Source organism: Oxyura jamaicensis (assembly GCF_011077185.1).
Source record: "Oxyura jamaicensis isolate SHBP4307 breed ruddy duck chromosome Z unlocalized genomic scaffold, BPBGC_Ojam_1.0 oxyZ_random_OJ71741, whole genome shotgun sequence".
Lineage (NCBI taxonomy): Eukaryota > Metazoa > Chordata > Aves > Anseriformes > Anatidae > Oxyura > Oxyura jamaicensis.
In genome coordinates, this window is record NW_023305592.1 from 53,095 (window position 1) to 80,679 (window position 27,585).

Below are 27,585 nucleotides of genomic sequence, written 5' to 3' on the forward strand. Positions count from 1 at the left end.
ATGATACAAGAGCTATGTACACTAATCACTCTGTTTTTCTTAAATAGGAGCTTATATTTCATCATGCGGCCCTAGCATTGTTCCATACTGACACAAATCAAATTAACACGTTTCACATCCTTGAGTTTCTCCCTTTCTCTGATGGAAATAGAAGATCGTTTCTATACAGCTATTCTCAATCTGGCTGTTAGGTCTCTCTGAGATATTTGTACTCTCTGCACAGTTGTCGTTGAGCATTTAAATCTCCACAAGCTAACACCTCACAATCATCAAACAGGACAGATTGTAGTACATAACCCTCTGTCACATTCACCCCTATCTTGACGGGGTATCCCATCTTACTGTTATCTGGTCATTCCTTTTCCAAGTTGCCAATTGACCAAGGCCTTTTCTGAGACCTACAATCACTAAAAACAAAATTAATAATTGATTTTTCCCTGTTATTATTTTTACACATTAGGTTTCCAAATAATTATCAATACAAAGAATAAGATGTACACTAGTACTATAACAAACCCCCCTTGGGAGCACTTCAGTTCACTATAGGTCTGTCCCTTCTCTCAATCACAAGTCACGCTCATTAGTTACCTGTGAAAATAAAAGGTTAGCTTACAATTGTAAGCTTTTATCCTGCTCAGAGTCCACTATGAGATTTTTCTCTTCGATTTCAACTTCCAACAAGTCTTCTGTAGGAACAGCTTCCCAGGTACTAGGGTCGATGGATGCCTTCACTCGAGTGTAGCGAGTCCAATCTTTTTCCGCAGTTCCAACGGCTGTTTCAGTGGTTAGTAGTACTTGGAATAGTCCTTCCCATTCAGGCTGAAGTTGATCCTTTCGAGGTCCGAATCAAGACCCAATTTCCTGGTTGATGGTGGTGAATGGGGAATTCCAAAGGTGGGGTTTGAGCCAACAGCCCATGGGTCCTGAGAGATGACAAAGAAGAGGATAACCCCAGAATACAGTTCTTAAGAAAACTCTCTCTTGTTTCGAATTGTGGTATCTCATCCCTTCTGCCCGGATAGGGTAATCCGAACAGCATCTCATATGGTGAAATTCCTGTACCCTTTCTTGGTGCTGTTTGAACCTGTAGGAGTAAGCATTTTACCCAAGGAAGTTGGGTTTCTAACACTAATTTAGTTAATTGCTTCTTTAATGTCTGGTTCATTCACTTCACCTTCCCAGAAGAGGAGGGGTGCCAGGGGGTGCGAAAATCCCATTCAATCTCTAAGGCCTGCATTAACCCTTGCAGTACTTGTGAAGTGAAATTACTTCCTTGATCTGAATCAATGTTTTCAACTATCCCATATCTAGGGACTATTTGTTAGGGACTAAGTCCCCCTACTTTAGGTAACTCAGTAAAGTCTACCTGTATACTTTGGAAAGGTCGAATCCCTGGCTCCCATCCCCCTCTAGGTGGGTTACAGATGCCCTTTTTATTTACCTTTTGACATATGGTACATTGTCTGCATATTTGCTTCACTAAAGTGTATATTCCTACACAGACATACTTTCTTAGCACAACATCACACATTGCTTGCACCTCCCAATGACTCTCTTGATGTAAAACAGTTAATATTTGCCTCATTGGTGCTTTATTCAGCATTTCTCTCCCATCAGGGAGTGTCCATTTTCCTTCAGACTTCGTGACTCCTGATTCCTTTAAAAAATTCTTTCTCTTACGACTTTTTAGTTCTTTCTTAGTTTTCAACAATTCCCTGAATCCTCTCTGGATTTATTCTTCGTTTTCCCTCAGACATTAGATGCCTTATATACTTGACTTCTTTTTCTACATATTGTAATTTATTTTTCAATACTCCCAAGCCCTGCTTTCCCAGAAAGTTGAATAGCTTGTTAGTAGCTTCCTTCACAACTGTTTTCTCCTGTCCTGACAATAAAAGATCATCCACATATTGTAACAGTAATACCTCCTTGGGAGATTGTAATTGCTCCAAAATCCGTTCTAGAACTTGCCCAAATAAATTGGTGGCCCTGTAAACCCCTGAGGTAAAACTGTCCATCTGTATTGTTGCTTCCGCCCCCGTTTCAGGGTCTTTCCAGTCAGAGGTGAATATATCTTTGCTCTCAGGGCCTGAGAGCATTCCATTAATAACACTTATTCCAGTCTAACAATTTACTATTTGAATGCCCAATTTCATCATCAAATCCCTTCCCAGCAAGTTAGTCCCTGCCTTGAGTACATACAATAATTGCCCAATGATCATTTTATCCCCTGGTCTCAGCTTGGTATCCCCCAAAAGTGGCACTGTTATCCCAGACCCCAGCCTCTTGTATTATTTCTGTGTTGTGCATTATTATTATTCCAGCCAGGATCGGCAAGTGGGTATTTCTGCCCTGCCGGTATTATCCCTGGTCCTGTAAGATGAGCTCTTTCCCATTCTTGTGTAGCAGCTCTCCTCCTGATCATTCCCATTTCTTCCCCTGTAAACAACATAGTAACATCATTTCCCCCCAAGAGTATAAGTTAGGTACCAGGAACTGGTCTAATTGTTCAGCTAGCCTGATGGGGTCCTCAGTTAAAGACTTCATCTCCTTCTTAAAACCCCTTAACACCTCTCTGCCGGCAAGGAGAGGGGGAGTTAGTGTTAGTATTGTTAGTATCAGGGAAGGCAAAATTCTCAGTCTCTCTTCTACCTTGTTCTAATTCTTACCAGAGCCTAGAGTATGCTCTTCTCTAGGGACAGTGTTAATTGCAGTCCCTGTCTCCCTTCCTGGAGCGACTGCTGCTGCCACTGATGCAATATTAAGATTATAGGGATCATAACTTGGCTCCTTCTCCAAAAAAGGAATCTTATTGTTTACATATAAATTTAAAGCCTGAATTTTCATCAGACCAGTATTTTGGCCAAAATACTGCTGTTTCCTTAATTGGTTCTTTTGTTCAGACTGATACACAATATTTAATCATGTTTTATCATCTCCTCTAATTTTGAGATTATTTTTCCAATTTCTTATCATTCTTCAGGAAGACCTGTCAGTAGGCACTCCCCCAGGGATATCTCCCTGTCCCCTGGAACTCATATTTCCCATTTTTCCTAGCCCTTGTCATTGTGCTGCTATAGAAATTTACCTCCTGCAGGGTACCACACACTAATGTTCCAATTCTGGAAAATGGGGATGTACTACCAAGCACTTCCCCATGCAAGGGGTACCGCACACCTATGAGATTCCCTGGTGTACTGCCAAGCACTGCCCCTTGCAAGGGTTTACCATACACCAAATTTCCCGAGCCTCTTCCTTTCTCTCCCTTATCTCATGCTTTGTCTGTCTCCGGCCACACCCCTCACGGAGCTACGGAACTGCGGATCAGGACTCCACACTCGCTTCATATAAAAGTACGTCTCAATCACACGTCACACATAGTCTCACCTGACCCCCAAGGCAATACTTGATATTTCTTACCTTGGTCTGTGCACAGAGTTACTGGATCAATTCTTAAACCCAGAGTGCCTACCTTCTTCCCTTCCCCACTACTTCATTGATCCTGCCTCTTTAATCAGTCTTGGGCCCTCTGTCAGCTCTCCGCAGAACCACCACTGTCGATGCACAGGGATGCACAGGACCGCTGAAATCAGCAGGGCATGCCTTCCTGCTGCTGTGGCGGTGGGGCTCCCCAGGAGGTGACTGGATCCCAGATGAGCCCCCAAATTGTGAGAAACACTCTGTAGCCAATAACTTAGGCTCAGGCGAGGATCTCAGTGAAATAGTAATTTATTCGCGATTGCAATGGCAGGCATCCCACAAGCAGGAGCGCACCTACTAGTCACACAGTATGGTTTATATTTTTATTATTATTTCTCGATGACCTGGACCCTCACCTGTTTCCCCATTGACTGGGTAATCCACGTTCACAACCTATCCGATGCTTCACAGACAATACATGGCCTTCAGTTGCTGGTCTGTTACATTTCAAATTTCTTTTGACTTTTTTACTGTTTGAAGTGGTAATGTTTCTTCACTTATCTGACTTGACACTGGGATTTTCACCTAATTGTTCTAAGGAGTTTGGTTGTCTGCATTTTACAAGGTCGCCTGCTAAATTTTCTTATCACTGCAAGCATATCTCAATACCCCATTCCTTACCTTTAAACAATGTAACTCTGCAAAAACAACATTTTTATTCCCCACAGACCTAAACCTCATTGACCACAATAATTTAATTATAGAGCGCGTAATAGTTTTTTGAAGGGAGAAATAATCTCAGTGTCATAAATGTTTAAATGTTTTGTGGGACAGTAATGAATTCCTCTTTGCATTTGGTTAATTTCTGAAATCTAACTTCAGATGCTTAATGACATGTTGTCCACTTCAGTAACTTTTTTTTTTTTGGCTACGTCAGCATAAACTATTGGGCAAACGCTTGATGCAGAGGCTGCAAAGTGCATCTGTCACGCCTCTGGCGGGATGCTGCCAGGACTTCAGGGGACAGTTCGTACAGGAGGGTGGGTGGCAGAGTGGAACATTTGTCTGTGAATGCAGGACCTCGGCTCAGCTTATAAATTATCCCCTGGGCCTTGTAGGTAAACACAGACTTCTATGGTGACATTGGCTGGGAAAGGCAAACACTTGCCAACGATTGTAGGCTAATCTTTCAGGGCATTAATTGCCAGAAAACCAAGGAAGCCTTATTTTAGGAACAGATTGTTTCACTTTGTGAAGGGGAAAAACACTGCACTGGATTTTGTTTTGTTTGTTGAGGTCTTTCTCTCCCTGCCCACAGTCTCAGATTTTAAAGATTAAGATTTACCTTCATAATTGTTGTTGGGATCTTTTCCTTTTATTTTTATTTTATTTTATTTTATTTTATTTGTCTTGCTTTGTGTTTTCTCTTAAGGCCATTGCAACTTTCTGTGAAAATGCTGCTTAATTTTCATTTTCTTGAATGTAAACATAAACAGGTCTGGGTTTTTTATACCATGAGCTATATAAAGGATTGGGACCAGCCACCTACATTCTGGCTGAAGTTTTGGAGAGCTCTGTTGCTGATGATTTCATTTACTGCTATTTCTCCAGTGTGCCTCTGGAAGGGAAGACACCTTAAACTCCTTGACTTGTGGTCTGCATCCCTGGGCCTGACATCCAAAAGCACCTATCTATATGGTGGCTTCCAGGGTGCCAGTCACCAGTGAGTAAATCCCAACCCTGTCATTGTGGAGGGCAGAAGCCCAAACAGGCTCAGGTGGGGCTGGGATTTCCCAACAGTCACAAGGAGATCAGCTCTCAAGTTGGATTTTCACCAGAGCAGGAGAGGGACCAGTGGTCTAAGTTGTGGTGTAATGATGACATAGACACCAGGGTTCTTTTAGGGTCAGTAACTGCTACTACTTTATTGATGACATAACTTCCATGCCTTAACGGCTGGAGAACAAGCAGTCTGAGACAGCAAGGCATCTCCTAAATCAACCCCTCTTTGTTCCCTCTAAACTCTTTACATTCCTGATGGCCTCTTCGTAAGAGTCTGATGTTATCACCAACCATGGGGCTTGTCGACCCCCATGGCCACGCACTCCCACACTAAGTTGCATGGCCTCCCGGTCCAAATGAAGCCCTACAAGCAGAGATGAAAAGCTAAGCAGTGTAATATAAATACCACAAAACCTTTGGTAACCTCCAAGGGAATACAGCTGAGCACACTAAAGCACTGGATTCCCATCTTCCATCTTCCTTCTGTGCCATGGATGGTCTTGATGAAGCATTGGGTTGGTGGAGTGGGAAGACGTGTCCTTGGCTGCCATTGGCACTGCTTCCAGTTGTCTGTGTGTTTTGTGGGAGTTAAATTAATCCATGCTCCAAGGCCCAGAACCAAGTCTCTGCATCACAGACATCCTACTGTAATTGTAAGGTTCATATATGCTCTTCAGAGTGATTATTAGTTTCCCAGTAATTTATGCCTCCCCGTAAATTATTATACTGTTGCTTATTATTTGAGGTGTGTTGTTGCATAAGAATAGCAATCCTAGGCTAGGCTTTCCTTGTGCTAAACAGTATATCAACATAAAGCAGGAAAAATGGTTCCTGGGGAATGATTTTGGCTGTGTCACTTCTGTACTTTCTAAGGAAAGCAAAACATCATTTAAGAACAGGGGAAAATTGTGCAGGATGACAAATAGTGTATGTATTAAGGGTACACACAAGGCTGAGAACCAGAAGTAGCAAAGAGCTCCATATTCTCAACAATGCAGCTTTGCCTTTGTGGGGTTTACTTTTATTTATTTTTCCCTGCTTCTCCCAAATTGTAGGCAGCTCATCAGTGTTTAACTGCTCTTATCCTTTGATTTTTTTTTTTTCTTTTTTGCTTAACTTTTCTGGTGGCTTGTGTGAGTTCAAGTGTTACTGAAAGCTTGGGTCCTCCTTGTCTTTCTGTGTGTGTTTTTAGTTTTAATATGACAAATGCATGTCTCCTCTGGAAACAGTATCCATGCTGCAAAGTAATTATTTAGTGAATGGTGGATCCAGTTCGTGTTGGCAAGGATCAGATTAATCATTATTAATTGTGACCCCTCTGACAGTAACCTCATCCCTTGCCCGAGTGCTGTTCTGTATTAAGAAGTAATGTCTGTTAGGGGATGGTTGGGCCTCTGCTCTCACTGCACCAGCACAGGGCTCAGGACTGCTGTCAGGGGGCAGAGGAACTCGGTTCAAAATCAAAAATATCTGCACTCAGCCCACAATCCAGAAATGAAATAGGCAGCTTCCCCTGGGGGCTTCTTTGCCCCCGTGCTCAGGGCTACTGGTAATGTCCCATCTTAAAAAACAGGGGGGGTGGAAGTTCAAGGGGGGGAAAGGAGGGTTAAAAGTATATAAATAAACCTACCTCTTTAAATAGCTAACTGCCCTGGCCTAAACTGTGTCGGAGCTAAGTTCCTTTGGCAGCCGGCGCTGCCAAGTCTGCTGAGGGTGTAGCAGAGGGCTGAGACCAGGTTTAGGGAATCTGCCTTAGCTTCAGTGGCTCTGCCTTGCATTCGTCCACTTGACAGCAAGAAATGTGCTGAAGCATGAAACGAGGGAGTGCAAAGGCTCCCACTACCACACTCCATCCAAGCAAGTCTGGATCACACCCCCATAGTTAATGTTTCTCTCCGCTAAAAGGAATAAATGAAAGCATTGGCTAACAGTTGGAAATACACAGGTGGAAGAAAGGAGAGAACTGGGGGAGTAAAGGTAAGCCTATGTCTCCTGCTCTGAGTTAATGGCAGAGATTTAATCTCTGCTTGAAAAATCATTGGATTCTGCATGGGTTATAAAAAGAAAAAAAGAAAAAAAGAAAAAAAGAAAAAAAACAAGAAGTAAAATGCAAACAGAGAGGACATTAATTGTCTGAGGTGTCTGGGCAGTAAAGCACCCTTAAAAATATTTCATTTATTGAATGAAGCAGGCTAGGTGATCCTATAAGGAACCTAGGACTATAGGAAACTTTCCAAGATCATCCAATCCTTTGAGATCTCAGGCAACTTCCATGTTATACCACTGATTAACACATCCCTTTTGTCACTGGTTAAAATGCAGTTATCAGAAGTAATCCTCGTAGCTCTGTCATTACACTCATCCCACCATTAGTCTTTTACTTTCCAAAATACTCACATAATCACTGCATCTTGTTCCTGCCACTGGATTAGGTCTTCTTACCCCTAATGATGTGAGTGTTGGTCTCAGCCAGGTGGGCTGACTTTGCTTTTTTTTTTTTTTTTTTTTTTTTCCATTCACCCATCACAATTCTCGTTACTGGCTGTGCTGTAGGGAGGAAACAGGCCTACTCGGTGAACCAAAATGCTGGAGAAAATTTACTCAGATATATTTTTTTAACTGATAATTTCATCCTCTTAGTGGCATCTGACCTGAAACGAGAGGTATTTGAATGAGAGACTCACCACCTCTGATTTCTCTGGACCTTCTAGATTTCCAGAGCAGTTGTGCTTTGGTAATTGCTGGATCTAGTGCTAAGCACCTGCGTTCCTGGTGGCTGTGGAAGGTTTTTGCTTTCATTCATCTGTTGTGTGGAGTGAAAGTAGTTGTGAAATGGAAGTTGGATGGTTAAATACCCATTCTTCAAATTTACATAGGTTTTGAAGGGATAGTGTTATAAAAGAAACATCCTAAACGTCAGCCTCTGAACAAAAGAGGTTATGGGTGTCCTTTACAAGTTCAGCCGTAATAGGCTTGTGTTGCAGTGGGTTATACCTCCCTCCATACAATGCCATTGGTAAGCTGAAATTTCTAATGACCTTTTATAATCACCTATTTCCTTTTCTCACTCACTTTATGAATAGTCTTGTACTTAGTTCAAGAGTTTCCATGGTCTCCTCTTACAGTTCATGTTCATTTCAAAATGGGTTGGGCTTCCTGTAAAGCATAGCACAGCGTAGCCTGAAGTTCAATAGAGCCTTTCCTTTCTACAGGAAAGGAGGGGGGAGGACCAAAAAACGCGTAGTGCCCTTTTGCAAGAAAGGCTTCAGAAATGACAGACAGCAAATTGCTTTTTATTCCTTCTGAGGCAGTTCTGAATGCATGCTCTAACACAGTGTCCGGCCCCTGCTCGAGATGTAAAACTTAGGGCTCTGACCTTCTCTAGTGAGTACTGACCCCATGGCACTTTCCTGCCTGAGCTGGAGTATGAGAGTCCTGGCGCTGAGATTTTGTCCAGGTTCTAATTCAAGAAATGCGTTTGCCAACTTGACTTGACCCTGCACCTTTGTTGGGATACAGTTTTCTTTGCTTCATGCCTTCAATTGCTGTGTACTGCCACCTTGCATTGATGGGTCCTTTGTTCCAGCTCGGAGTTAGGGGCGGTTCGGTGGTGGCTGAAGGGAAGCTATGTGGTTTTGAAAAGCAATTTGGGAGCCCTCTGAATGGAAAGTGCTTCACATGTGAAAAAATTAGTGTTATCAATTCTTATCATCAAATCCTGAAATGTGAAAGGGTCATTTATACTTGTCAAACACAAACATGGAGTGTGCTAAAAGAGAACTAAAGCAGCCAAAGAAAACGCTGTCTCCATGTAATTTCAGGCTTGCAATCCAAGGGAGCATTAATAACTATTTTGTTGCCTTCGTTCTCTCTATACGGACGGAGATGGAGAGAGTTGGAAGTGAGAGGCTGCACTGCTGAACCTCTCCAAGTGGTCCCATCCCTCCCAGTAGAAGCTAAGAGGAGATGCAATCAGGGCAGGGAACACAGGCAGGTGAATTGGGAAAAGGTGCAAGTGAAGGTTTGGACCGATCCGTTTGATTACAGTTGACTCAGGACTATCTTTCCACGTCACTCTCTGTCACCCTGCTTGCATTTGCTGCCTTTCCCACTCCGTTTTGTTTCCATTTCCCCTTAGTGGATGCCAACGTGTGAAGACACCATGGCAGGGTCAGTGTCAGTCAGCCACCTTTAGGATGACAGCTGCCATGTGAATCCATCTCATCTCCTTGGAGGTTCATGCAAGCTGAACGGCCTGCACAGAGCTGCTGAGAGCTGTGAGGTTGAGGTGCAAGGATAGTGCAAAGGCTTCACAGAGGGTGGGTGGCAGATGGAGAGAAAGACCTGCTCATTGCTTAGGGCATTATGCTGGCAGCTTTGTGGAGCACTTCACGCTCATTGTGGCGTGGGTGCAAAATGCTACCCAAGCAGAATGGTGGCAGTTTGCACCCCCCCCCTTTTTTTTTACTCTCATTGCACCAGATTCAATGTCAAGACAAGATGAAATTTAGGTCCTAAATCTCAGCAGATCAGGAATTGTATCTAGTATGGTGGTTCTGCATTCAGCAAATATCCAGTCATGACATCAGTTACTCACACAAAACTTGTTCACTTGAGTTTTCTAGCATCTCATGTGATGGCTATTGCAGACTTTCTCATGGCAGCCCCTTCTGCTATTGAGTTGACCATACTGATAGAAACATTTTTTGTGTTGCTCCATCTAAACAGCCTTTTGTTTGTTATATCCTTCTACTTTTTGATATATCCCATTTAGTGAGCTTCTTGTTTGAGTGTACACATCTGGATTGGTGAGACAGCAGCAGCCTAAGGTGTATAAATATATACACTGGGTTTAAAGTTTCATTATGTAGGTCAAAAGTAGTTTTGAAAACAATACCTTCTGGAAGCCACTCAGAAAACTGTCAAAAAAAGCTATAACCAAAGTGGTCTTTGTAAAAGAAGAAAAAAATCCCTTGTTCAGGGGAGAAATCACTCAAGCTATACTTTGAAAGTTTTTTACAGCAGGTGGGAGAAGTCTATGGAGTCGATGGTAGTCAATGCCAAGCTCTTTATAAAGAGCTCAAAATATTTTGGAACCGAGTGGGAAGTGCTTGCCTGACCCCAAAAGCTGGGGTCAGGAAAGGTGATAAAATTAACTGTCCCAACCCAACAGCCTTCTCAACGTGCCCTGGGCTGTCTGATCATTTACCTACTATGGAGCAGCCATGGGAAAACATGATGTTGAGGTGGTGTTAGTCTCCATTTGGATGCAGGTGCTAGGGAACAGAGGCTCTGAGTTGAACCATGGCTATGTTCACACAGAGGTCAGTTGAAATCTCTCTCTCAACACCCTCCCTAGAGGTCAGTGGTTGTACTTGGAAGACAAGGGAATGATTCCTGATGAATAACAGCCCACAGAAACTTTTATATTCTCTTTTTATTATTGTCAAATCATGCTGAAGAGGCTGCAGTGTGACAAAACTCTCAAGCTTCATTTTCAAGAAGCTGCTAGGATGAAGACAAGGCATTTCAAAATCAATACTGAAGCTTGTATTACAAAGAGCAAATGGGAGAGTCATTATAAGCTGCTTTGCTTCTCATCTCTAATTCCCCATATTCATAACTTAAGCCCTGTCATTTGGATTTATCCTCTGTGGCCTGCAGTGACACCAGGAAAAGTCCTCCTTTTTAGTTCTGTGGCAAAAAAATAACAACACTGCAGGGTAGGATCATATCTCCACTGAAGTTTAGCTTTATGTTGGGCACCAGATTCTACTGTCTTCTCCCCCTCCCGTTTGTTCCCCTCCTCTCTCCTCTGCTGTTATACATCAATCATCCGCTTTCCTAGAGGCTAGAATACAAGCAGTGTAATCCCAGAGTGAAAGGATACTGATAGAGCCAATCCTGCACACGATTACTGCTCTGTCCTCCTAGATGCCATCACTGGTATAACAACAGGCTTTTGCTGATGGCTGTGTTTCAGCTAGGCTGAAGAAAGCAATGGGGACGGTAATCTAAAAACCCAGCTCTGTGATCGTTAGGTGATGTATCTCCATCCACTTCTCTTTTAAGTGGCTTCCTAAATTTCTCTTTCGTTTATTACTTCTCGCTTTGTATTCTCGTGGCACATACAGCATCACAAATGCAGTTTCCTCAAACAGCAGTATTTTTAATTGTGACCTGGAAATGAACCTCAGACCTGACTCAGCCAACCCAGCTGAACTTTTTGTAACACATAAAGGATTGGTGTTGAATTAACTAATGGGCTTGGAAATGAGAAAGGCTTCCTGTATAGGCTGTTGTTGTTGTTGGAAAAAATACCCCAGGGTCAATTGCTATTCTGTTAGGTGGCCTTAGAGGAGGTGGCGTTACTCACCTCCAGAAAACTCCCACAGCAGTATAAGCAGAAGCTGATGCACAGCACTTGACTTCTGGCAAGCCCAGGCAGCAACAGCTTGTTCCAGCAGCACCATCTCCCTGCTCCCATCTTTACTGAGCTGGACTTGAGAACACATGATATTTTGCTGGCAAGTTCAGGAATGAACTTTGCTGGGAACCCAGTACTTTCTCTCATCTGCTATGCCCTTATTAAACCCCACCACTACTTCTCTAACTCCCCTCTGGACTTTGAATTATGCTGCAGTGAACGTAGCATACGTGAGTAAGAGCTTAAGGTCTCTCCCACTTGGGTGGTCCCATTAAGAAGACCAGGTTTGCCTTCTTGGATGCAGAGCCATTCCAAACATTGCTGCTATTTTTCTTCCTCCAGAATTTCTCACCTGCCTTTTTATTTATTTATTTATTTATTTATTTATTTATTTATTTATTTATTTATATGCCCAATCTGTTAATACATGTTTTAAACAGTTAACTTTGGAACTGAAATATTAACTGCACAGGAGGCAGCTATTCTAAAGGTTCATAAAATATGTATCAGAGCTGGGAATATAAAATGCTCCAATTTTGTAGCAGACAAAATGGATAAAGTGCTGAGTGAAAATTGAGAGGGACCCAACTTAAACCTTTGAAAATCACTGCCAGTTCCAACGTGCTGTATTTATTTTGACTCGGGAGGCTCAATCCAGTCCAGATGAGGTTATTTGGTGGGGAGCACGTGTCTGCACAGGGCCAGGAGGGAGGGAAGCCTGTGGGATAATTTGGCTCCGAGGTGCTGAGCCGCCAGGGAGTGGCGGTGGGAGCAGGCAGGGCTGGCAGCCCATCAAAGTGTTGATCCTGGCATCGGAGCATGGCGTTGGGGTGGAGGTGTTGTAATGTTTAAGTTCGTTTCTTTTGAGGCAGGCGGGACAGTGTGGCTTTTGTATCCTCAGCTGCTTGCTGGGTAGGGTGAATGGAGGCAATGCTAGACGTGCTCCAGGAATTTGGGGATGGGGGAATATGCTATGGCGGGGTGCCTGCAGTTACTTTTATGTGACTCCACAGGGCAGAGAGCCAATTTCATCTGCAGGGCTTTCAGCTTGCCATCTTTAACCCTTGCCCTCTCAGCACCTGCAAACTTTATTTTCCCCTTCCTCCGCTCCTGCATCTTCTCTTGCTCATCTTGTCAACAAAATTAATAGCTTGGACATTTGTCTCAAAGAAACTTTACTTTCCTCTCCTGGAGCTCCATCTCCGCCGCTTGCTGCTGCATACCAGCAGGTGGGGAAGGCTCCTGCACCCTCTGCAAGCAGCCCCTATCCTCCCTTCTCCCCCCCGCCCGCCTCCCTGCCAGCAGCATGTTTGCCAACACTTTGCACGAGGAAGCTGCCTCTATAAAAATAAACCATGCTGAAATCTGAGAGACAGAAACCACAACAACTTCACACTTTATTACTGGTAATGGTAACCTATTTCATTTCCATTTGCAGACAATAATCTGCATATGTTCCTCACCATGCAGCCCTTATCCCTGTGCCGTTTGCACAGCTTCAGGTTCTCTGTGCCCGTTGCTCAGTCTGCTTTGGGGTTTGCTTGCTTTGAGCCACAGATACCCTGGGCTGAGGGGGAGATGCCTGCTTTTCAATTAGAGTATGGAAAAAGCCTGTTAAGTCACTGACTTAATTGCCTGGCACTCACTGCCAGCACAAGGTTGCCATCTGCAATGGGCCTGATCTTTTCTCTGACTAGCTTCACTTTTTTTGCCCCTCAGCCTGCTTTTAAAGCTGATTTGCACCAGAGAGACAGACCCGCGTTTCCTTTTCGTATCCCCAAAGAGCACTGCCCCATGGGCACTGCTGGGAGCCAGCTGGCCATGCAGTGCTGTGCTCCTGCACCCTGAATGCTGCCCGGGCTGAGGCTTTTAGGCAGATTTGCAAGTCTCTATTAGGATTTTTTCATGTCTCTGATCAAAAAAAAAAAAAAAGAAAAAAAAAGGAAGGCGGTGCAGGGGCAGAGGTATAAGCAAGAAAGCTTTTGAGCAGTAGGGTGAGTGATGCGTTGCTGCCCATGGTGCCCCCGTGGAGCTGCCCAGGTTCTGGTCCCATCACAGGTGTTGATGGGGTCGTTGGCTGGGTCCTGGAAGGGGCTGCAACCATGGGGGACCCCACAAGGGCTGGAGGAAGGTGCGCACACACACAAGACCGAGGAGGAGCTGCCTTTATTGACTTTCACTCAATTTACTGGAGCAATTGAGTTTGTCAGTGAAATGCAAGACGGGCTCAATCAGCTGTCACACTGAGACACTCCTGTCAGTAGCTTCGAGTTTCTGATCCTTTCTCAGATTAGCTCCGCACCAGAACATCAAATGAAAAACTGTTTGGGGCATGGGGAGGGGAGAAAGTCAAAGCAGTTACCTAGGAATCAGTTTACAGACTTCAAAGTGCTGCCAGGTTTATTCTGATGGCACAGAGCAGCAACGCACCTGGAGTGTAATTTAGCCTCTTCTTCAGCCCCAAGTTCACTCCACAGCGGGAGGCAGGGATGGGAGAGGACTAGAGGCATCTCTGCCCATGCACCCAAATGGCATGCAAATGGCTTTCCTCCTCTGGAAGAGCTGCACTTTGACTTAATGGAATAAGTTGCTTTTCTTAGCTTAGCTTTTATCCTGAAGGACTCTTCTGCCTTTGTGTTGGTGCGGAAATGAAGCCATTTCTCGGGGCATTGGGGCACAAAAAGCAACACCCACAAAAGGAAAAGAGCATGGGGGGGGGTCTGGTCAATCTATGCGAGCAGCTTTCTGGCAGTGCTGAGCCCCAAGTATGCTTTTTTTTTGTATATCAAGGCAAGAGTTTGTGGCCTATTGAGGTCTTTCAAGACCTTTTTCTTGAATTTTGGTTGGATCTGGAACAGCCCTTCTCAAGAATGTTTCTGTCAAGAGGGATGTCAATATGAATCCCTCTATTTATGGGGAAGAATAACCCATCAGGAGACAAAAAACAAAACAAACAAAAACTTCAAGAATTTAAATCTCTTTCCTCTGTTCCAGACGAAACAGTTTATGGCAAGGTGAACTCACCCATTTACACAGAAACCAAGAGGGTAATGTTAATCCTATTAGAAAAATAATATACCTCCAAAATATAATAATGGTAGGAGAATGAATCCTTTTGAGGCAAATTTACAGAGTAATTCATGGGAATTTACTATATTCTTCTTTGGGTTGAGATGTATAGATGTATAATAGTACTACTAATAATATTGTGTACGAAACAAATGATGCACAATGCAATTGCTCACCACCTGCTGAGCGATGCCCAGCCTGTCCCCAAGCAGCTGGCCCCCCACCCCGGCTAGCCACCCCTATATATTGTTTAGCATGACGTCAGATGGTATGGAATACCCCTTTGGCCAGTTTGGGTCAGCTGTCCTGGGTCTGTCCCCTCCCAGCTCTTGCTGCACCCCCAGCCTGCCCGCTGGCAGGACAGAGCGAGAAGCTGAAAAGTCCTTGGCTTGGTGTAAGCATTGCTCTGCAACACTTAAAACATCAGCATGTTATCAGCACTCTTCTCATCCTAATCCAAAACACAGCACCCTACCAGCTACTAGGAGGAAAAATAACTCTGTCCTAACTGAAACCAGGATATGAGGAGAACAGGCTTTCAGATGAATTTTCTTGGAGAGTGATTTGCCTATTTGTCTTTTGTCAGATGTTGGCAATTCATTAACAATTAATTGCCAGAGAAGTGAATCCCTAGCCCCATGGACAGGTCTGATGATTCCGGAGGTGTTCAGTGGCTGAATAGCAGCCAATAAGTATTGCATTACTTGTGCTTCGACTTCAGCCATGATGTGCTCTCTGATGCTGTGTGCACACCACCTGCTAACAGATAATTCTGGGAGTTAGAGAGAAGTAAATTACTGTTTCTAAATCTTCAGCTCCTCCAATACTCATCTCCTGTGTTTCTTCAAGACCTACTACAGTGGCATCTCAGCTTAACTAGGGCCTTTAAGTTTCTTCCTTAATAGTAATGATAATTTATTTCATGCTCATTTTCATTTTACCTCATCTGTCCAAGATTATTAGACAGATTGTTCCCTGCTTACATCAAGTCTTTCCTGGCCCACTGAAAATCACGTGGGAGCTTTCTTAATCTCCTGCCTTGCCAGGTCACCCTGGAGCTTGTCTCTCACTCAGTTCTCTCATCTGAAAACGGGGGTGGTGTAACTTTTTGATGTCAGAAACTGGTGCCAGGAGACATGCAATCCCGGTGACAGATTATAGTTATTCCAATAATTCAGGCTGTAAAACTATTGAAAATAAAGTTTGCATCTACATCTGGATATGTTTACATGTCTACATGAGTGTGACTGTAAGATGTAAGACTAAAGACAAATTAATTTAGATCATTCTCTTAAATAGCAAAGTTGGTCTTGAATTTTTTAATGAGTGCCTTCTCTCCAGTTAGAATTTCCTTCTCCCAATATTGTATTTGCTGTTATGACAAGGATACTCACAGCATAGCTTAAAGAAAGATCACATCTCATACTGGAGAGTCCCATTTACCTCTAAAGCATCATTCTCAGCTGTTCCCTATTGTACAATGCACTTTTCTTCCCCTCTCACTTCCCTTCTTCGCTTCATCTCAGGCAACAGTAGCAAACTGTCCTTCTGCATCAGCTGTCATTTACCCAGTAATGAAAAAGGTGGTGGAGAACAGTTTTCATTTAGTCTCCACAGACTCAGTATGCAGCAATGAAAAGCTTTCAGTCTTGCCATGCCAAGGTGCCGAACTTTGCCGATTCATTTCAGTTTGCTCGAGGATCAACATTTGAACCTTTACCTCCTACCTATGTTATCCACTTAGCTGGATCCAGGAGTGGAAGGACGGCTGATTTGCATGAGCTGAGTTTTGCTTTGGGACCGACATAGCCAGCTCTTCTGATTTTTAAGAGTGATATGATGTGAAGTGTGCTGTGTTTTATTTTTTATTCCTTTTTTTTTTTTTCCTTTAAGTGTCTGCATCAGCATCAGTGAGTGATGGGACTGAAATTGTAAACTTGAAGCTCAAAAGACACATACATAGGATCTCTTTTGTACCATGTTGAAGCTAATTCAGTGTTTTTAAGGAGCTGGGCCCACAGTCTTCAAATGTTTTGACTTTAGCAGTATTAGCAATTCCAATGATAACTGTGCTGATAGTGGCTCACGTATAGGTTTCATATTTAATCTTAAAGTGGGTGTGATTCACCACCAAGGAACTCACACTTTCATGTTGGCAGCTCCAGAACACTTTCTTTGTAAAATATGGATCCTCTTTGCAATTCTGTGTGAGGTTTACTGGCCCATTCCTCTGCCTCCTGACAGCACTCCCAAGACTGGAGGTCGAAAATGAAACTAAAAAAACTTTTATGCTGATTCTGATGGTCCCACCTACTCTTTTGCATTACGTACAAATAGGGGGGTTACACCCTGTGACTGCTTTTTCCCATAAAATGAGACAATTATATTTTTCATTTTTATGTTCTAAAATAGCTGTAAGAAATGAATACTAAGCTCTACAATGCTATGTGCAGTAGTAAAGACATTGGATTTTTAAAATGTTTTCATTCAGTGGCTCCAAAACTACTTAATTGGTTTAAAAATCATGCTGATGTTTGAACTGATGGAAAACAGAAAGGTCTTTCAGGTTGCTTGCTGGCTTCTGAAATGCTAGAAAAGACTAGAGTTGTGTTTTAAAGAGTTTATCTGCAGCAGCAAGGCTGGCAAAATATCACTTGACACAGGCAGTGGGAGTGTAGGAACAATAAATTGAAAAATCGCGGGGAAATTTGAGGTTTCCCTGATCTGCTGGTGACCTCTGTAGCAGGAGGAGAGCTGGCAAGAGGAGGCAGCTGGGACGGGGGAGAAGGCGGTTGGGTTGTTTCTTCGTGCTTGGAAGACGTGTGACTGTAGGACCGCTGTGCTTTTGTGCCACTCGAGCTGCCTCTCCGTCACCATCTTTTATCAGGAGGATGTTTGCGTAGTGAGAGACAGCTTCTTCATGGAAAGTCAGCTGAGCATTTCTGCACAAACAGTCAGGCGACTCGACTCTTTTTTTTTTTTTTTCCCCACTCTGAAGAACCTTTTGCCCATATTTTCTTATTTTTATTTTCTTCTGAAGGCTGAGAAATGCCTCTGGAATGCATTTGCTTGCTCTTTTTTTGCAGGCCAGCTCTCCTGGTGATGTATTAATTAGCTGGAGCACTGCACACTAACAAGCAACTGCAGGCTGATCTCGTTAAACATTAATGCTTAACTAGAAAAGCAAGAGCTGTTAGAGATACGCCACTCAATGTCATCTATGTCTGAATGTAAAAGAAGTCAGGGGCTGAGCTACCGGTGTGCTCGTGTTCCCAGAGGCAGCAAGAAAGGCCAGGTAGAGCCGATTCCTTTTACAGCGCCGGCTGGAAACACCTTAATGCAGATGGGTTTCCATGCTTCTCCGATTGCCTTCAGCATCGGTCCCAGCCCTTGCCCAGCCCCCCTCAAGGGGTTGGACCTGCAAACTCTCTTTTTTCAGCCTTTTTTCACACCTGGTTTTTAGTGGCTAGGTCTGGAAACCAGCACACAGTGGGTTAACAAATAAATAACAGAGTGTTTATTTATTTGTTAACCCACTGGAGACATCGGTGATGAATGTGGATGGAGCCCTGGAAGCCCCGCTTCTACTTCTCTTCAAGCGGCTGCAGATACAGCCTGGCTTTGCGTGAGCGGTTGCTGATAGCACTTCTACCCTTTTGTTTGAATGGGCAAAAAAGGATTTTATATGTGCCATCTTAACTGTTCATGCAAATCAAGCATGGAGTTTTGCATAAGTATTTATGCCCCGCTCTACAAAGAGGTGCCGGGCGTATTGTGGGATCCCTTTCAGTTCCGTTGCAGACCAACCAGCCTTCTAATTTACTTTCTGCCTTCAGCTTCTCCCCACTATAACATAGTCACAGCAGCCAGTACTTTTCCTTACTCTCCAGCTGTTTGCATTATGCAATCTGATTGCAATTGCAAATACATTAATCATTTCCTATCATGGTTAATATTTACCCCGTTTGCTACTGTGCAGCCAGGGTGATGGGAAGGGTGGGTACAGGGAAGTGAAAGATACAGTCAGAGAAGTACAAAATGTATGGGAACACCATGTCTTCAGAAACACTCTGGTTTTTTTCTTCCCTTTAAGACAAATGTTTCCATGGTGCAGCAGTTCTCTAGGGCTTGTCTTGATTTTCCAAAGCCAAGTGCTCCTTTTTTTTTTGTCCTCGAGGCAACCTCAGTCTACAGAAGTTTTTTTTTTGTTTGTTTTGTTTTGGTTTTGGTTTTGTTTTGTTTTGTTTTGTTTTTTGTTTTCCCATGCCTTCTCCAGACCCCTGAGCACTGCCTTTTGCTGCCTGGGGAAGTGAAAGCGAAAGGGTTACTGCTGCCCAGTTGGGATCTTGTTGGTGTTGTTGGGGATTTTTTTTGACTCCTAGCATGATGCTTCCTCCGACTGTGTTTAAAAGCCACTGGGCTTGATTTCCGCCCTAATGGCATTGAGACTGGAACTGGAACTGCCTCTACTGCCTAGTCCTCTTCCTGCCCGGGTCTTCAGACATTATGTCACTTGCTTGGGGTGGCTCACTGACTCCAGCCGGTGTCCCCGGGGGATGGAAACCAGGTTCCCTTCCCTGTGGCAGCAGTGCCCACATTTAAGAAGCTGCAGTGCTGAGCCATGACTGCATTAGTTCTGTTACATTAGAACAGAAGCAAAGAGCTTAATTTAATTCGCTGGCCTGTATGCTGACACCTGAGGGTCACTAATTCACTGTCACATATTCGCAGTGAGACCAGGCTCTTTAGCACTCAGATAGTCTTCTTCACAATGTATTGTTTTTTTTCCAAGAGCAGAGTCTTTCAAGGTGAATGTTGTTCATTTCCTGGGAGTGGAGAAAACTATCCCCTTGCAAGGGTGACCACAGGTCAGGATGACTCACTTTTGCCAGGGTCCACATGGGATGGAATATCTCATGTCTCTTTTTTTCTTCTAAAATATATAAATTGATCCATTCTTTCATTTTATGATTAGCAGCATGTTGTGGTTTAACCCGGCTGGCAGCTAAACACCACACAGCCGTTCGCTCACCCTCCCCCCTCCCTCTCTGGGATGGGGGAGAGAAATGGGAAAGTGAAGCCTGTGAGTTGAGATAAAGACAGTTTATTAAGATAGAAAATAATAATGATAATAATAATAATATGTACAAACAAGTGATGCACAATGCAATTGCTCACCACCCGCTGACCGATGCCCAGCCCAACCCTGAGCAGCCGCCCCCCCCAGCCCGGCTAGCCACCCCTATATATTGTTTAGCATGACATCAGATGGTATGGAATACCCCTTTGGCCAGTTTGGGTCAGCTGTCCTGGGTTTGTCCCCTCCCAGCTTTTGCTGCACCCCCAGCCTGCCCGCTGGCAGGACAGAGCGAGAAGCTGAAAAGTCCTTGGCATAGTGTAAGCATTGCTCTCCAGCAATTAAAACATCAGCATGTTATCAGCACTCTTCTCATCCTAATCCAAAACACAGCACCCTACCAGCTACTAGGAGGAAAAATAACTGTCCTAACTGAAACCAGGACACAGCATCAATAAAAAAGTTATTTCATAGTGGCATATGATTGGCCATAAAACATTTATCCACCAAAAGCTCTGTTTGGAGATAATTCAAGGGCTTTGAGTCTATCAGATGCTTCATCCCACTCTGTCTTTGCAAGTGCTAGGATCAAGCCCTGTAGTAGCATTTGCTATGCTGTAACTTCCAAGAAGCAAACCTTGCCTGTGTTGTTTGTGCATGAAGACCTATTAGGCTAAATTAATCCCTAGGATAAACGTACAGACTTCAATAGAATGTTATCAGGGATAAATTAGGCCTATTGATTTTTAATGAGGCTCTTACCTGAATAAAGAAAATAGAGTTTCTCTTCTGTTGTATTGTTCTTTTACTGCAACCATCACCATAAGCACCTGCTTTGCCACTGAATTTTTAAACCTGAAAATTGTGGACTTCTAAAAGGATTAAAAAAGATACTCCTTTTCCTTTGTCAAATTTTGGTCAGTGCCATTACACAGTGAGATATATTTCCCAGAATTTCCACATCTCCAAACATCCTTTTTGGAAAAAAAAAAAAAAAAAAGTTTGCCAGAAAAAAATACAGGTTTTCTCTGTTTTAAGGCTGATCTCTTTCCCCAGAGAGTATCTGCATCACAAGGGGTTTTCTCCATGCTAATGAATTTCTAAAGAATCATTTTGAGAAGTTTGAATTGACTTGGTTTTCTGAGGTGATCTAGCTGAGATAATCTGCACTTTGCAGTTTCATGCCAAGGGTTTCCAGCATCACCCCATCCTCTGAGCCCTCGGGTGGGTCATGTGGAGTTATTCTGCATCCCCAGGAGACTTGTCCATGGATCAGATGGCTGGTGGCATGGCTCTTGAGGAAACAGCAGTGTGAAGTGATAACTTCTGTGCTGTTCCTGGGAAGGCAGGAAACTGCTCTGGTATGGAGAAGCACAGGCAGGTATCATCACTGGAGATGGATTTTCTCCATCATATCTGTGATCCTTGGGGTCACGGGGGTAGAGGGAAAGGCAAGCCCCTCTGGTGCCTCTTTACCCAGGTACAAGTCTCAAAGAGCAATGCTTGCGAGTGTTTTGTCTCCATCTCTTTGTGAAGAGCAACCAGCACCTTTGGGAGATGAATTCTGGGGCTTTCAGTGTGACCTGTGATGTTCAGGTAGTGCTTGATTTCAGCCTGGCTTCCACAGGGTGCTGTTTCACCAGCCACTGCCCCAGGTGAGCTTTGGGCCTGTAGAGATGAGACTGTTTCTGCAGCTCATTGATGGTGTTCAAAACCAAGCGTGACCTGCTGTGCCCCAGCACTGCGGTGTCATACATGGCTGCAGGGGGTACACATGGCTGTCACTTCATACATCCTGCTGTTCATGTTCAGCACCACATGGTTAAGGAAACTTTGCAATTAAACCCCTGAGCTCTCTGAATACACCAAAGCCTGGCTAATTTGCATCCTTTATAGTGTTTGATTTTAATTTTTATATTTAGAAATTAAGAAGCATCCTTTAAAACCATTAAATAGCTATCGATTGGTAGTAGGCTGGTTGGCTTGGCATTAATCACCGGTCTAAATGGCAATGTGTACAGACTTCTGAGTCATCGTTTTGTGTTTCTGAATGCACCTTACCATTGGAAGAAATGTTTGTATTTATCCAGAAATGCTAATAGAAGCTCTCTGTGCCCTTCTAGCACATGCAGTAGAGGTCAAGGGACTGAACATAGGCAATGCTAACTCCAGGTGTAAACCTGAACATTTCTTGAAGCCTATTTTTAGTAAAAGACTCTGTTTGTTAGCTTTAAAGTATTTTTGCTATTTTGGATTTTTACTTTGGAAAAGCAATCAATGTAATAGGAATGGTGCATTGTGAAAGTCATTAAGCAATATAAAACACAAGATGTATACTTCTTACAGGCTTAAGTGTCATATTTGCAATGTGATTCTTCTTTTTTCTACGCACGTCTTTCTTCCCATAAAACTCTACAAAACCCTCCACTGACCGCCACCAGCAACAGAGATAAGGAATGCTCCAATGCAGAAACATACCCTAAAAATAGAAAGGCCAGTATTTCCTTGCAGTGAAGCTTAAGGCCTTTAAACTCACCCCTGGACAAGAAGAATCAACGTCTCCTTTAAAAATGCTGCAGTGTTATATAGCAGACCATTCAGCTATGCTAACAGCCATATATTTTCTATTCAAAACTGTTTTTCTTTGTATATAAACACGTGGAGGTTTTGTAGCTTTATATGTCCACATTTTTGACATGCGTAGGTGGAGCTCACATAGGAAAGCCTGTTCAGGAGTTGGTACCAGCTGCCCTAACGGGATACTACTGACTTTAGTTATATCAGGGACTAAATATAGATTGGACAGCAATGTACACAGGGCTGCATCTGACAGCCAGGACAGAATGTGCTGCTCGACAGACAGATGATGGACTCTGCTTTTGCTCCTTTTATGTCAGGGAGCTCTCTCATGCTCTTTTGCCCTTCTGTCCCCTTGCAAGCATCTCCGCTAGCAGAAATCCTGCCACCAGCCTCCATGGGCTTTGGATCCAGCCCATGGGAGACGTGGGGCTGGTCTGGACACAGGTCTTCTGTCGGTGCCTGTCAACGTAGCTGCCCCCATCTCAGTGGTGTTGTGCTGATTTATACCCAGCAAGGGGCTGATTGCTGGGAAGCATATCAGTACTTCAGGTATTTTGCTGCTGGTCTTCCTCCATTGACCTCTTCTCTCCCTCAGTCCTTTAAAGTTTCTTACATGCAGTTTAAAGTTTGAGACAAGAGAAGGATGCGTTTTAGCTGCTCTCCCTCCAAGTTGCATACAAACAAAGGAGAAAAATCAGGAGCGTGGACACCTAGAGAGATCTGCACAGGAGCCATCTGCAGAGGTCATGGTGAAAAAGAGGGGACCAAAGCACAGCTGCTACCCAAAGTACCAGTGTGTATTGCTGCTCTCCCCACCAGAGCCACGCTTTTGAAGACAAAATTTGCATTTCCAGCAGCGTTCTTCAGAGGTCCCTTTCCAGCCTGGACCAAAAAGAGATGGTCCAAGTGTGCCTTGTTGTCTGTGTCCTCAACAGGAGGGTCCGTCCCCCTTCTCACTTTCATGGAGAAGGAGCAGTCACCTCTGAGACTTTTTCTCAGTTCTCCAGGGCTGGACAGGCATTTTGTGAGAGCCCCGCACAGAATGGAGCCTGTTCTTGCTATTGTTCTGAAAGAGGATGAAGCCTTCCAAGGTAATTGGATTTGAATCTTTTCTTTTTTTTTCCTTCCTCTTCCCAGCCTTGACTGCTATTTTTAAGCCAGGAGAGCACTAGTGTTGAAAGGGATGTACTCATCCTGACAGGCTCTGCCGAGAAGCGTAGCAGGGTTACAGTGCATCTCAGTGCAGGAACTCTTCAGTTAAGGAACTCTGAAGACTTGGCAAGCTGCAAGGATGCCGAAGACAATGCCCAAGGTGCCCAGAAGTTCAGACAGCCTTTTATTTTCCTCCCTGGGAAGGAAAGCCCAAGGCTCTTGTATCACTGGAAGTGACAGTTTTGAAGTGAAGCAGACTTGATAGTCCAAAAGCACCATATTTGTGATTCTTTGGGAGAGAGTGTATATCCCCTTGTAGCTGTGTGCTCCTGTGGATTTCAGTCTAGTCTTTAGCAAATGTGCAGAACTGGGACCTGTGCGGTGTCCCAAATGATTTATAGATGCACAAACCATTAAGGCAGACCTTCTTCCTTTTTCAATGCTACCTTTCTCCAGAACACAAGCTAGGTAACGTCATCTAGTCATATGTGCAGTGGTTAAGAGGAAACTATTTTTTTAATGAAAAATGTCCATTTAAAGATTTTGAGGTCATAATGAGTCCTCCAGCATCACAAGGCAGGGTACTAGTCCCTGTACTAGTTCTCTGTGATTTCTTCTTTGTCATCTGTAATAGATTTAGAATATTTTACCTTTGCTTTCTCTCTTACTTCTCATCCTTCCACATTCACTGAGCACATAACCAAACAAACCATGGCTGTGTAGGAAAGGACTGTCCGTGTTATTCCATTTGGTGTTTTTCATGATGCTTTGAGCATTACAGATTAGGTATTTTTGAAACCCGCTTCTCATTGCTTACAGAGAAAAAGTGCGCATTCCCTTCCCCTTCAGTCTTTGGACAATCATTTTTGTTTCAGAGTATGAAGAGTAATGCAGAATGAGTACATTGTCCTCTTAGATTTATAGTCCAGGAGACAGGTCACAACTCTTAGCCATTCTAAAAATGATCTATACTTCAGGGCCCTGGGGGACAAATATGAAATATATATCCTAGTGTGTCTCAAATCAAACTGGGATGCAAATGCAGTACAGACCTGAGCCAATCATTAAGCAATGGTGTTGCACCATGCCTCAGGGAGGACAGGATCGAGAGGGACACCGTCTCTTGGAAACTGATGCAGCACCGACAGCGGGAATTGATGGTCCCAAGTCCCAGTGCCCCGACTGGTCCTGTTGGGGACATCTCACCTCTCTCTGATGGCTTTTATAAGAGCAGGGAGATGTGGTGCTCCTCCAGTGGTGTTACTCTCAGTGTTATTTCAGCGCCACGGAGCAGGACTGGGAGCTTGTCCATGCAAGGCACTATGCCACCCGCCACCCTGCTGCCAGCTTGGACCTCCAGCTGAGCCTCCAAGTAAAGCCGCTTCGCAGCTTGACCTGGGAGTTTTCAGATCTGCTCAGTCAGTTGTGGCGAGGCATGCTTTGAACCACCAAATGTGGAGTTTGAGCTGTTCGGTTCAGAGGCAAAATGCAGCTTTCCTCCTCTTTCAGGATCTGAAGGCAGGCTGTGGGAAGCCCTGCTGGGATCCTGTAGTCAGGCTGCTGGGGAGAGCGAACCCCGTGCCCCTCCATGCTGTGCTGGGGGGACCTTTCAGCACTGTGACCCATCAGCAAGTCCTCTGAGGCTTGAAAGCACCAACAGGTATCTGACATAGGGTATTGAACATCTTCACCTCCTGCTGAAATCATTTGGCTCTTGCAAACCCGAGCCCCATCAGGACCAACCCTCACATGCCTCAGCCCCGTATTTTGTGAGAGGACACCGATAACCTCTGGATTGGACCTTTTCTTCCTCCTGGAAGCAGGGAAAACACAAGTTATACATGAAATTGGAGGAAACAAAGTGAAAAGTTTGAATTTGTTACTAGATACAGAGTGATTTTTGCTTACTTTTGCCAGGTGTCCTGAGACATGAGAACGTATTACAGAGTCCTTTCCTTGCAGAAGTTGTGCTTATCCTGTGATCTGTATTTCTTTCCCCATCTCTCTAATGTTGCTCTTAACATCCTATTATCAAAGGGCTTCAAAAGAGACCAGCAGAGCTCAGCTCCCGTATTCCCTTGAATTTCAGTGAAAGGATTACATTTGGGTTTTTAGGAATTGCCAGAGAAGGTTTAAGGCAGAAAAAAATCACTGAGGATTTTTTTCTAGCCTTCCAAGGTTTTTTTTCTGTACCCGTGGAGTGACATTTTCACAAGTGCTCGGCATTGCTACTACAGAAGGAAGCAACAGAGCTCCCTGTGTCGCCTGGCTGTGGGAGCAGGACACTACTGAATATCCTGCTCTTTTCTTCCTCTTCCCAAACCTAACCCTTGGACAAGATTATCTAACAGATACTTCTTAACTTGCATCAACACCCTTCACCACAGTGATGATTGGGTATAAAGCTCCTAGTTACACCCTCCACTATTCCCAGCACCACACACAAACTCTTTCTCTTTTCCTCTCCTGTATCCTTTCACCCCAGCTCCCCTGGCCCCAGGCCATGTACCCATTTGGAAAGAAAAACAGAGCAAAGAGCTAGCTAAAACCCATTCTGTAAGAAAAGGAGACAGGAAAGGGCTTGAACAGGGGCCCCTAAGTGATGCTGATGTCACCAAGATGCTCTTGTGGTTCAGTTCTGACTGTTCTCCTTTGCTTCATCTTCTCTTTGTCTTCTCTTCCCACTGATCCCTTTCTCAGATAACCCCAGTGTTAAACTAAGTTGAATGAGACCAAGACATCAGGGAATAATGTAAGATTTACAGCTATAATGGTGTTCATCCTACTTACATGCTGCATCTCAGCCCTTCCCCATGCCTTTCAAAGTGCGCGCTGTAAGATGCTCTGCAAATCTTTATTGCACCTTGCTCAAAAGGACATTTCAGTGCCTTTAGGTGGCTGTGTAATAAGAAAAGCATTAGTAAAAAATATGTTCTTACTGTTTTCTTGTGGGTTGCTTTGCAGATTATGTACTGAAAATCATTCACTGAAACTGCAAAACCTTTGCAGTTCAGCAGGGCTTTCCCAGTCCTCAGCAATGGACATCCTTCTGGGACATATCTAGAGATGGAGTGAGCTGAAGTGTGCCCACTCTATGGAAATATCTGTGGCCTGTGGCCTGATGCAGTACTAATATTGAGATGTTCCAGATGCCCCTTAATGGTTAGAGCACCCTTAATGTTCTGCAGCTGCTCTGTTTTGGAATAGCTCTTTGTTGTGGTTTAAGCTGGCCGGCAGCTAAACACCACACAGCCATTTGCTCACCCTCCCACCTCCCTCTCTGGGATGGGGGAGAGAAATGGGAAAGTGAAGCCTGTGAGTTGAGATAAAGACAGTTTATTAAGACAGGGAAATAATAATAACAATAATACTAATACTAATAATAATAATAATGTGTATGAAACAAGTGATGCACAATGCAATTGCTCACCACCCGCTGACTCACAGCACTCTTCTCATCCTAATCCAAAACACAGTACCCTACCAGCTACATGAAGGAAAATTAACTCTGTCCTAACTGAAACCAGGACATATTTCCACCCCTTATTCCATACCATTTATGTCATGCTCAGGTTACACTCTTTCCAATACATTCTAATTAATCACCATTTTCATCTATGGTATATAGCAATCATGGTAGTGATGACACACAGTACTATATAATAATTAACATAATACAACTCAACTCATAGACTATTCTCACCCAGTATTAAATTCCCTTGAGGTACACACCAGACCTCCCCATTCTTTTGCCTTACCCACCAAGTGCATCCAGGTCCCTGAGCAAAAGCAATCCCACAAATGGGTTTGCCTTTTCCTGAGGCAGGAGTAGCCCAGACTGTCTTTCCCAGCATGTTTCTTACATGCACTACAGGAACTTTATCCCCTTCTACTGTACGTAGCAGGTTTGATTGGGCAGGTCCAGCTCGGTTGGCAGATCCCCTAGTATTGACTAACCAGGTGGCCTTTGCCAAATGTGCATCCCAATTTCTGAATGTCCCAGCACCCATTGCTTTCAGTGTAGTCTTTAACAGTCCATTGTATCGCTCAACCTTACCGGAGGCTGGTGCGTGATAGG

The 27,585-nt window shown here is 43.9% G+C and overlaps 1 protein-coding gene across 3 annotated transcripts in view; it reads left to right on the top strand.

Moving 5' to 3' along the window:
* The window catches only part of LOC118158710 (SET-binding protein-like), a 73,111-nt gene extending 46,407 nt beyond the window's left edge, over positions 1-26,704 (top strand). For 2 of the 3 annotated variants that reach the window (XM_035313391.1, XM_035313392.1), the window contains one exon: positions 26,472-26,704. In XM_035313391.1, the coding sequence (XP_035169282.1) occupies positions 26,472-26,483 (12 nt within the window). In that variant the 3' untranslated portion in view covers positions 26,484-26,704. Of the gene's footprint in view, positions 1-7,842; positions 7,873-26,471 lie in introns of those variants that run through there. The other variant, XM_035313390.1, reaches the window with a different exon arrangement.
* The last annotated feature ends 881 nt before the right edge of the window (positions 26,705-27,585 follow it).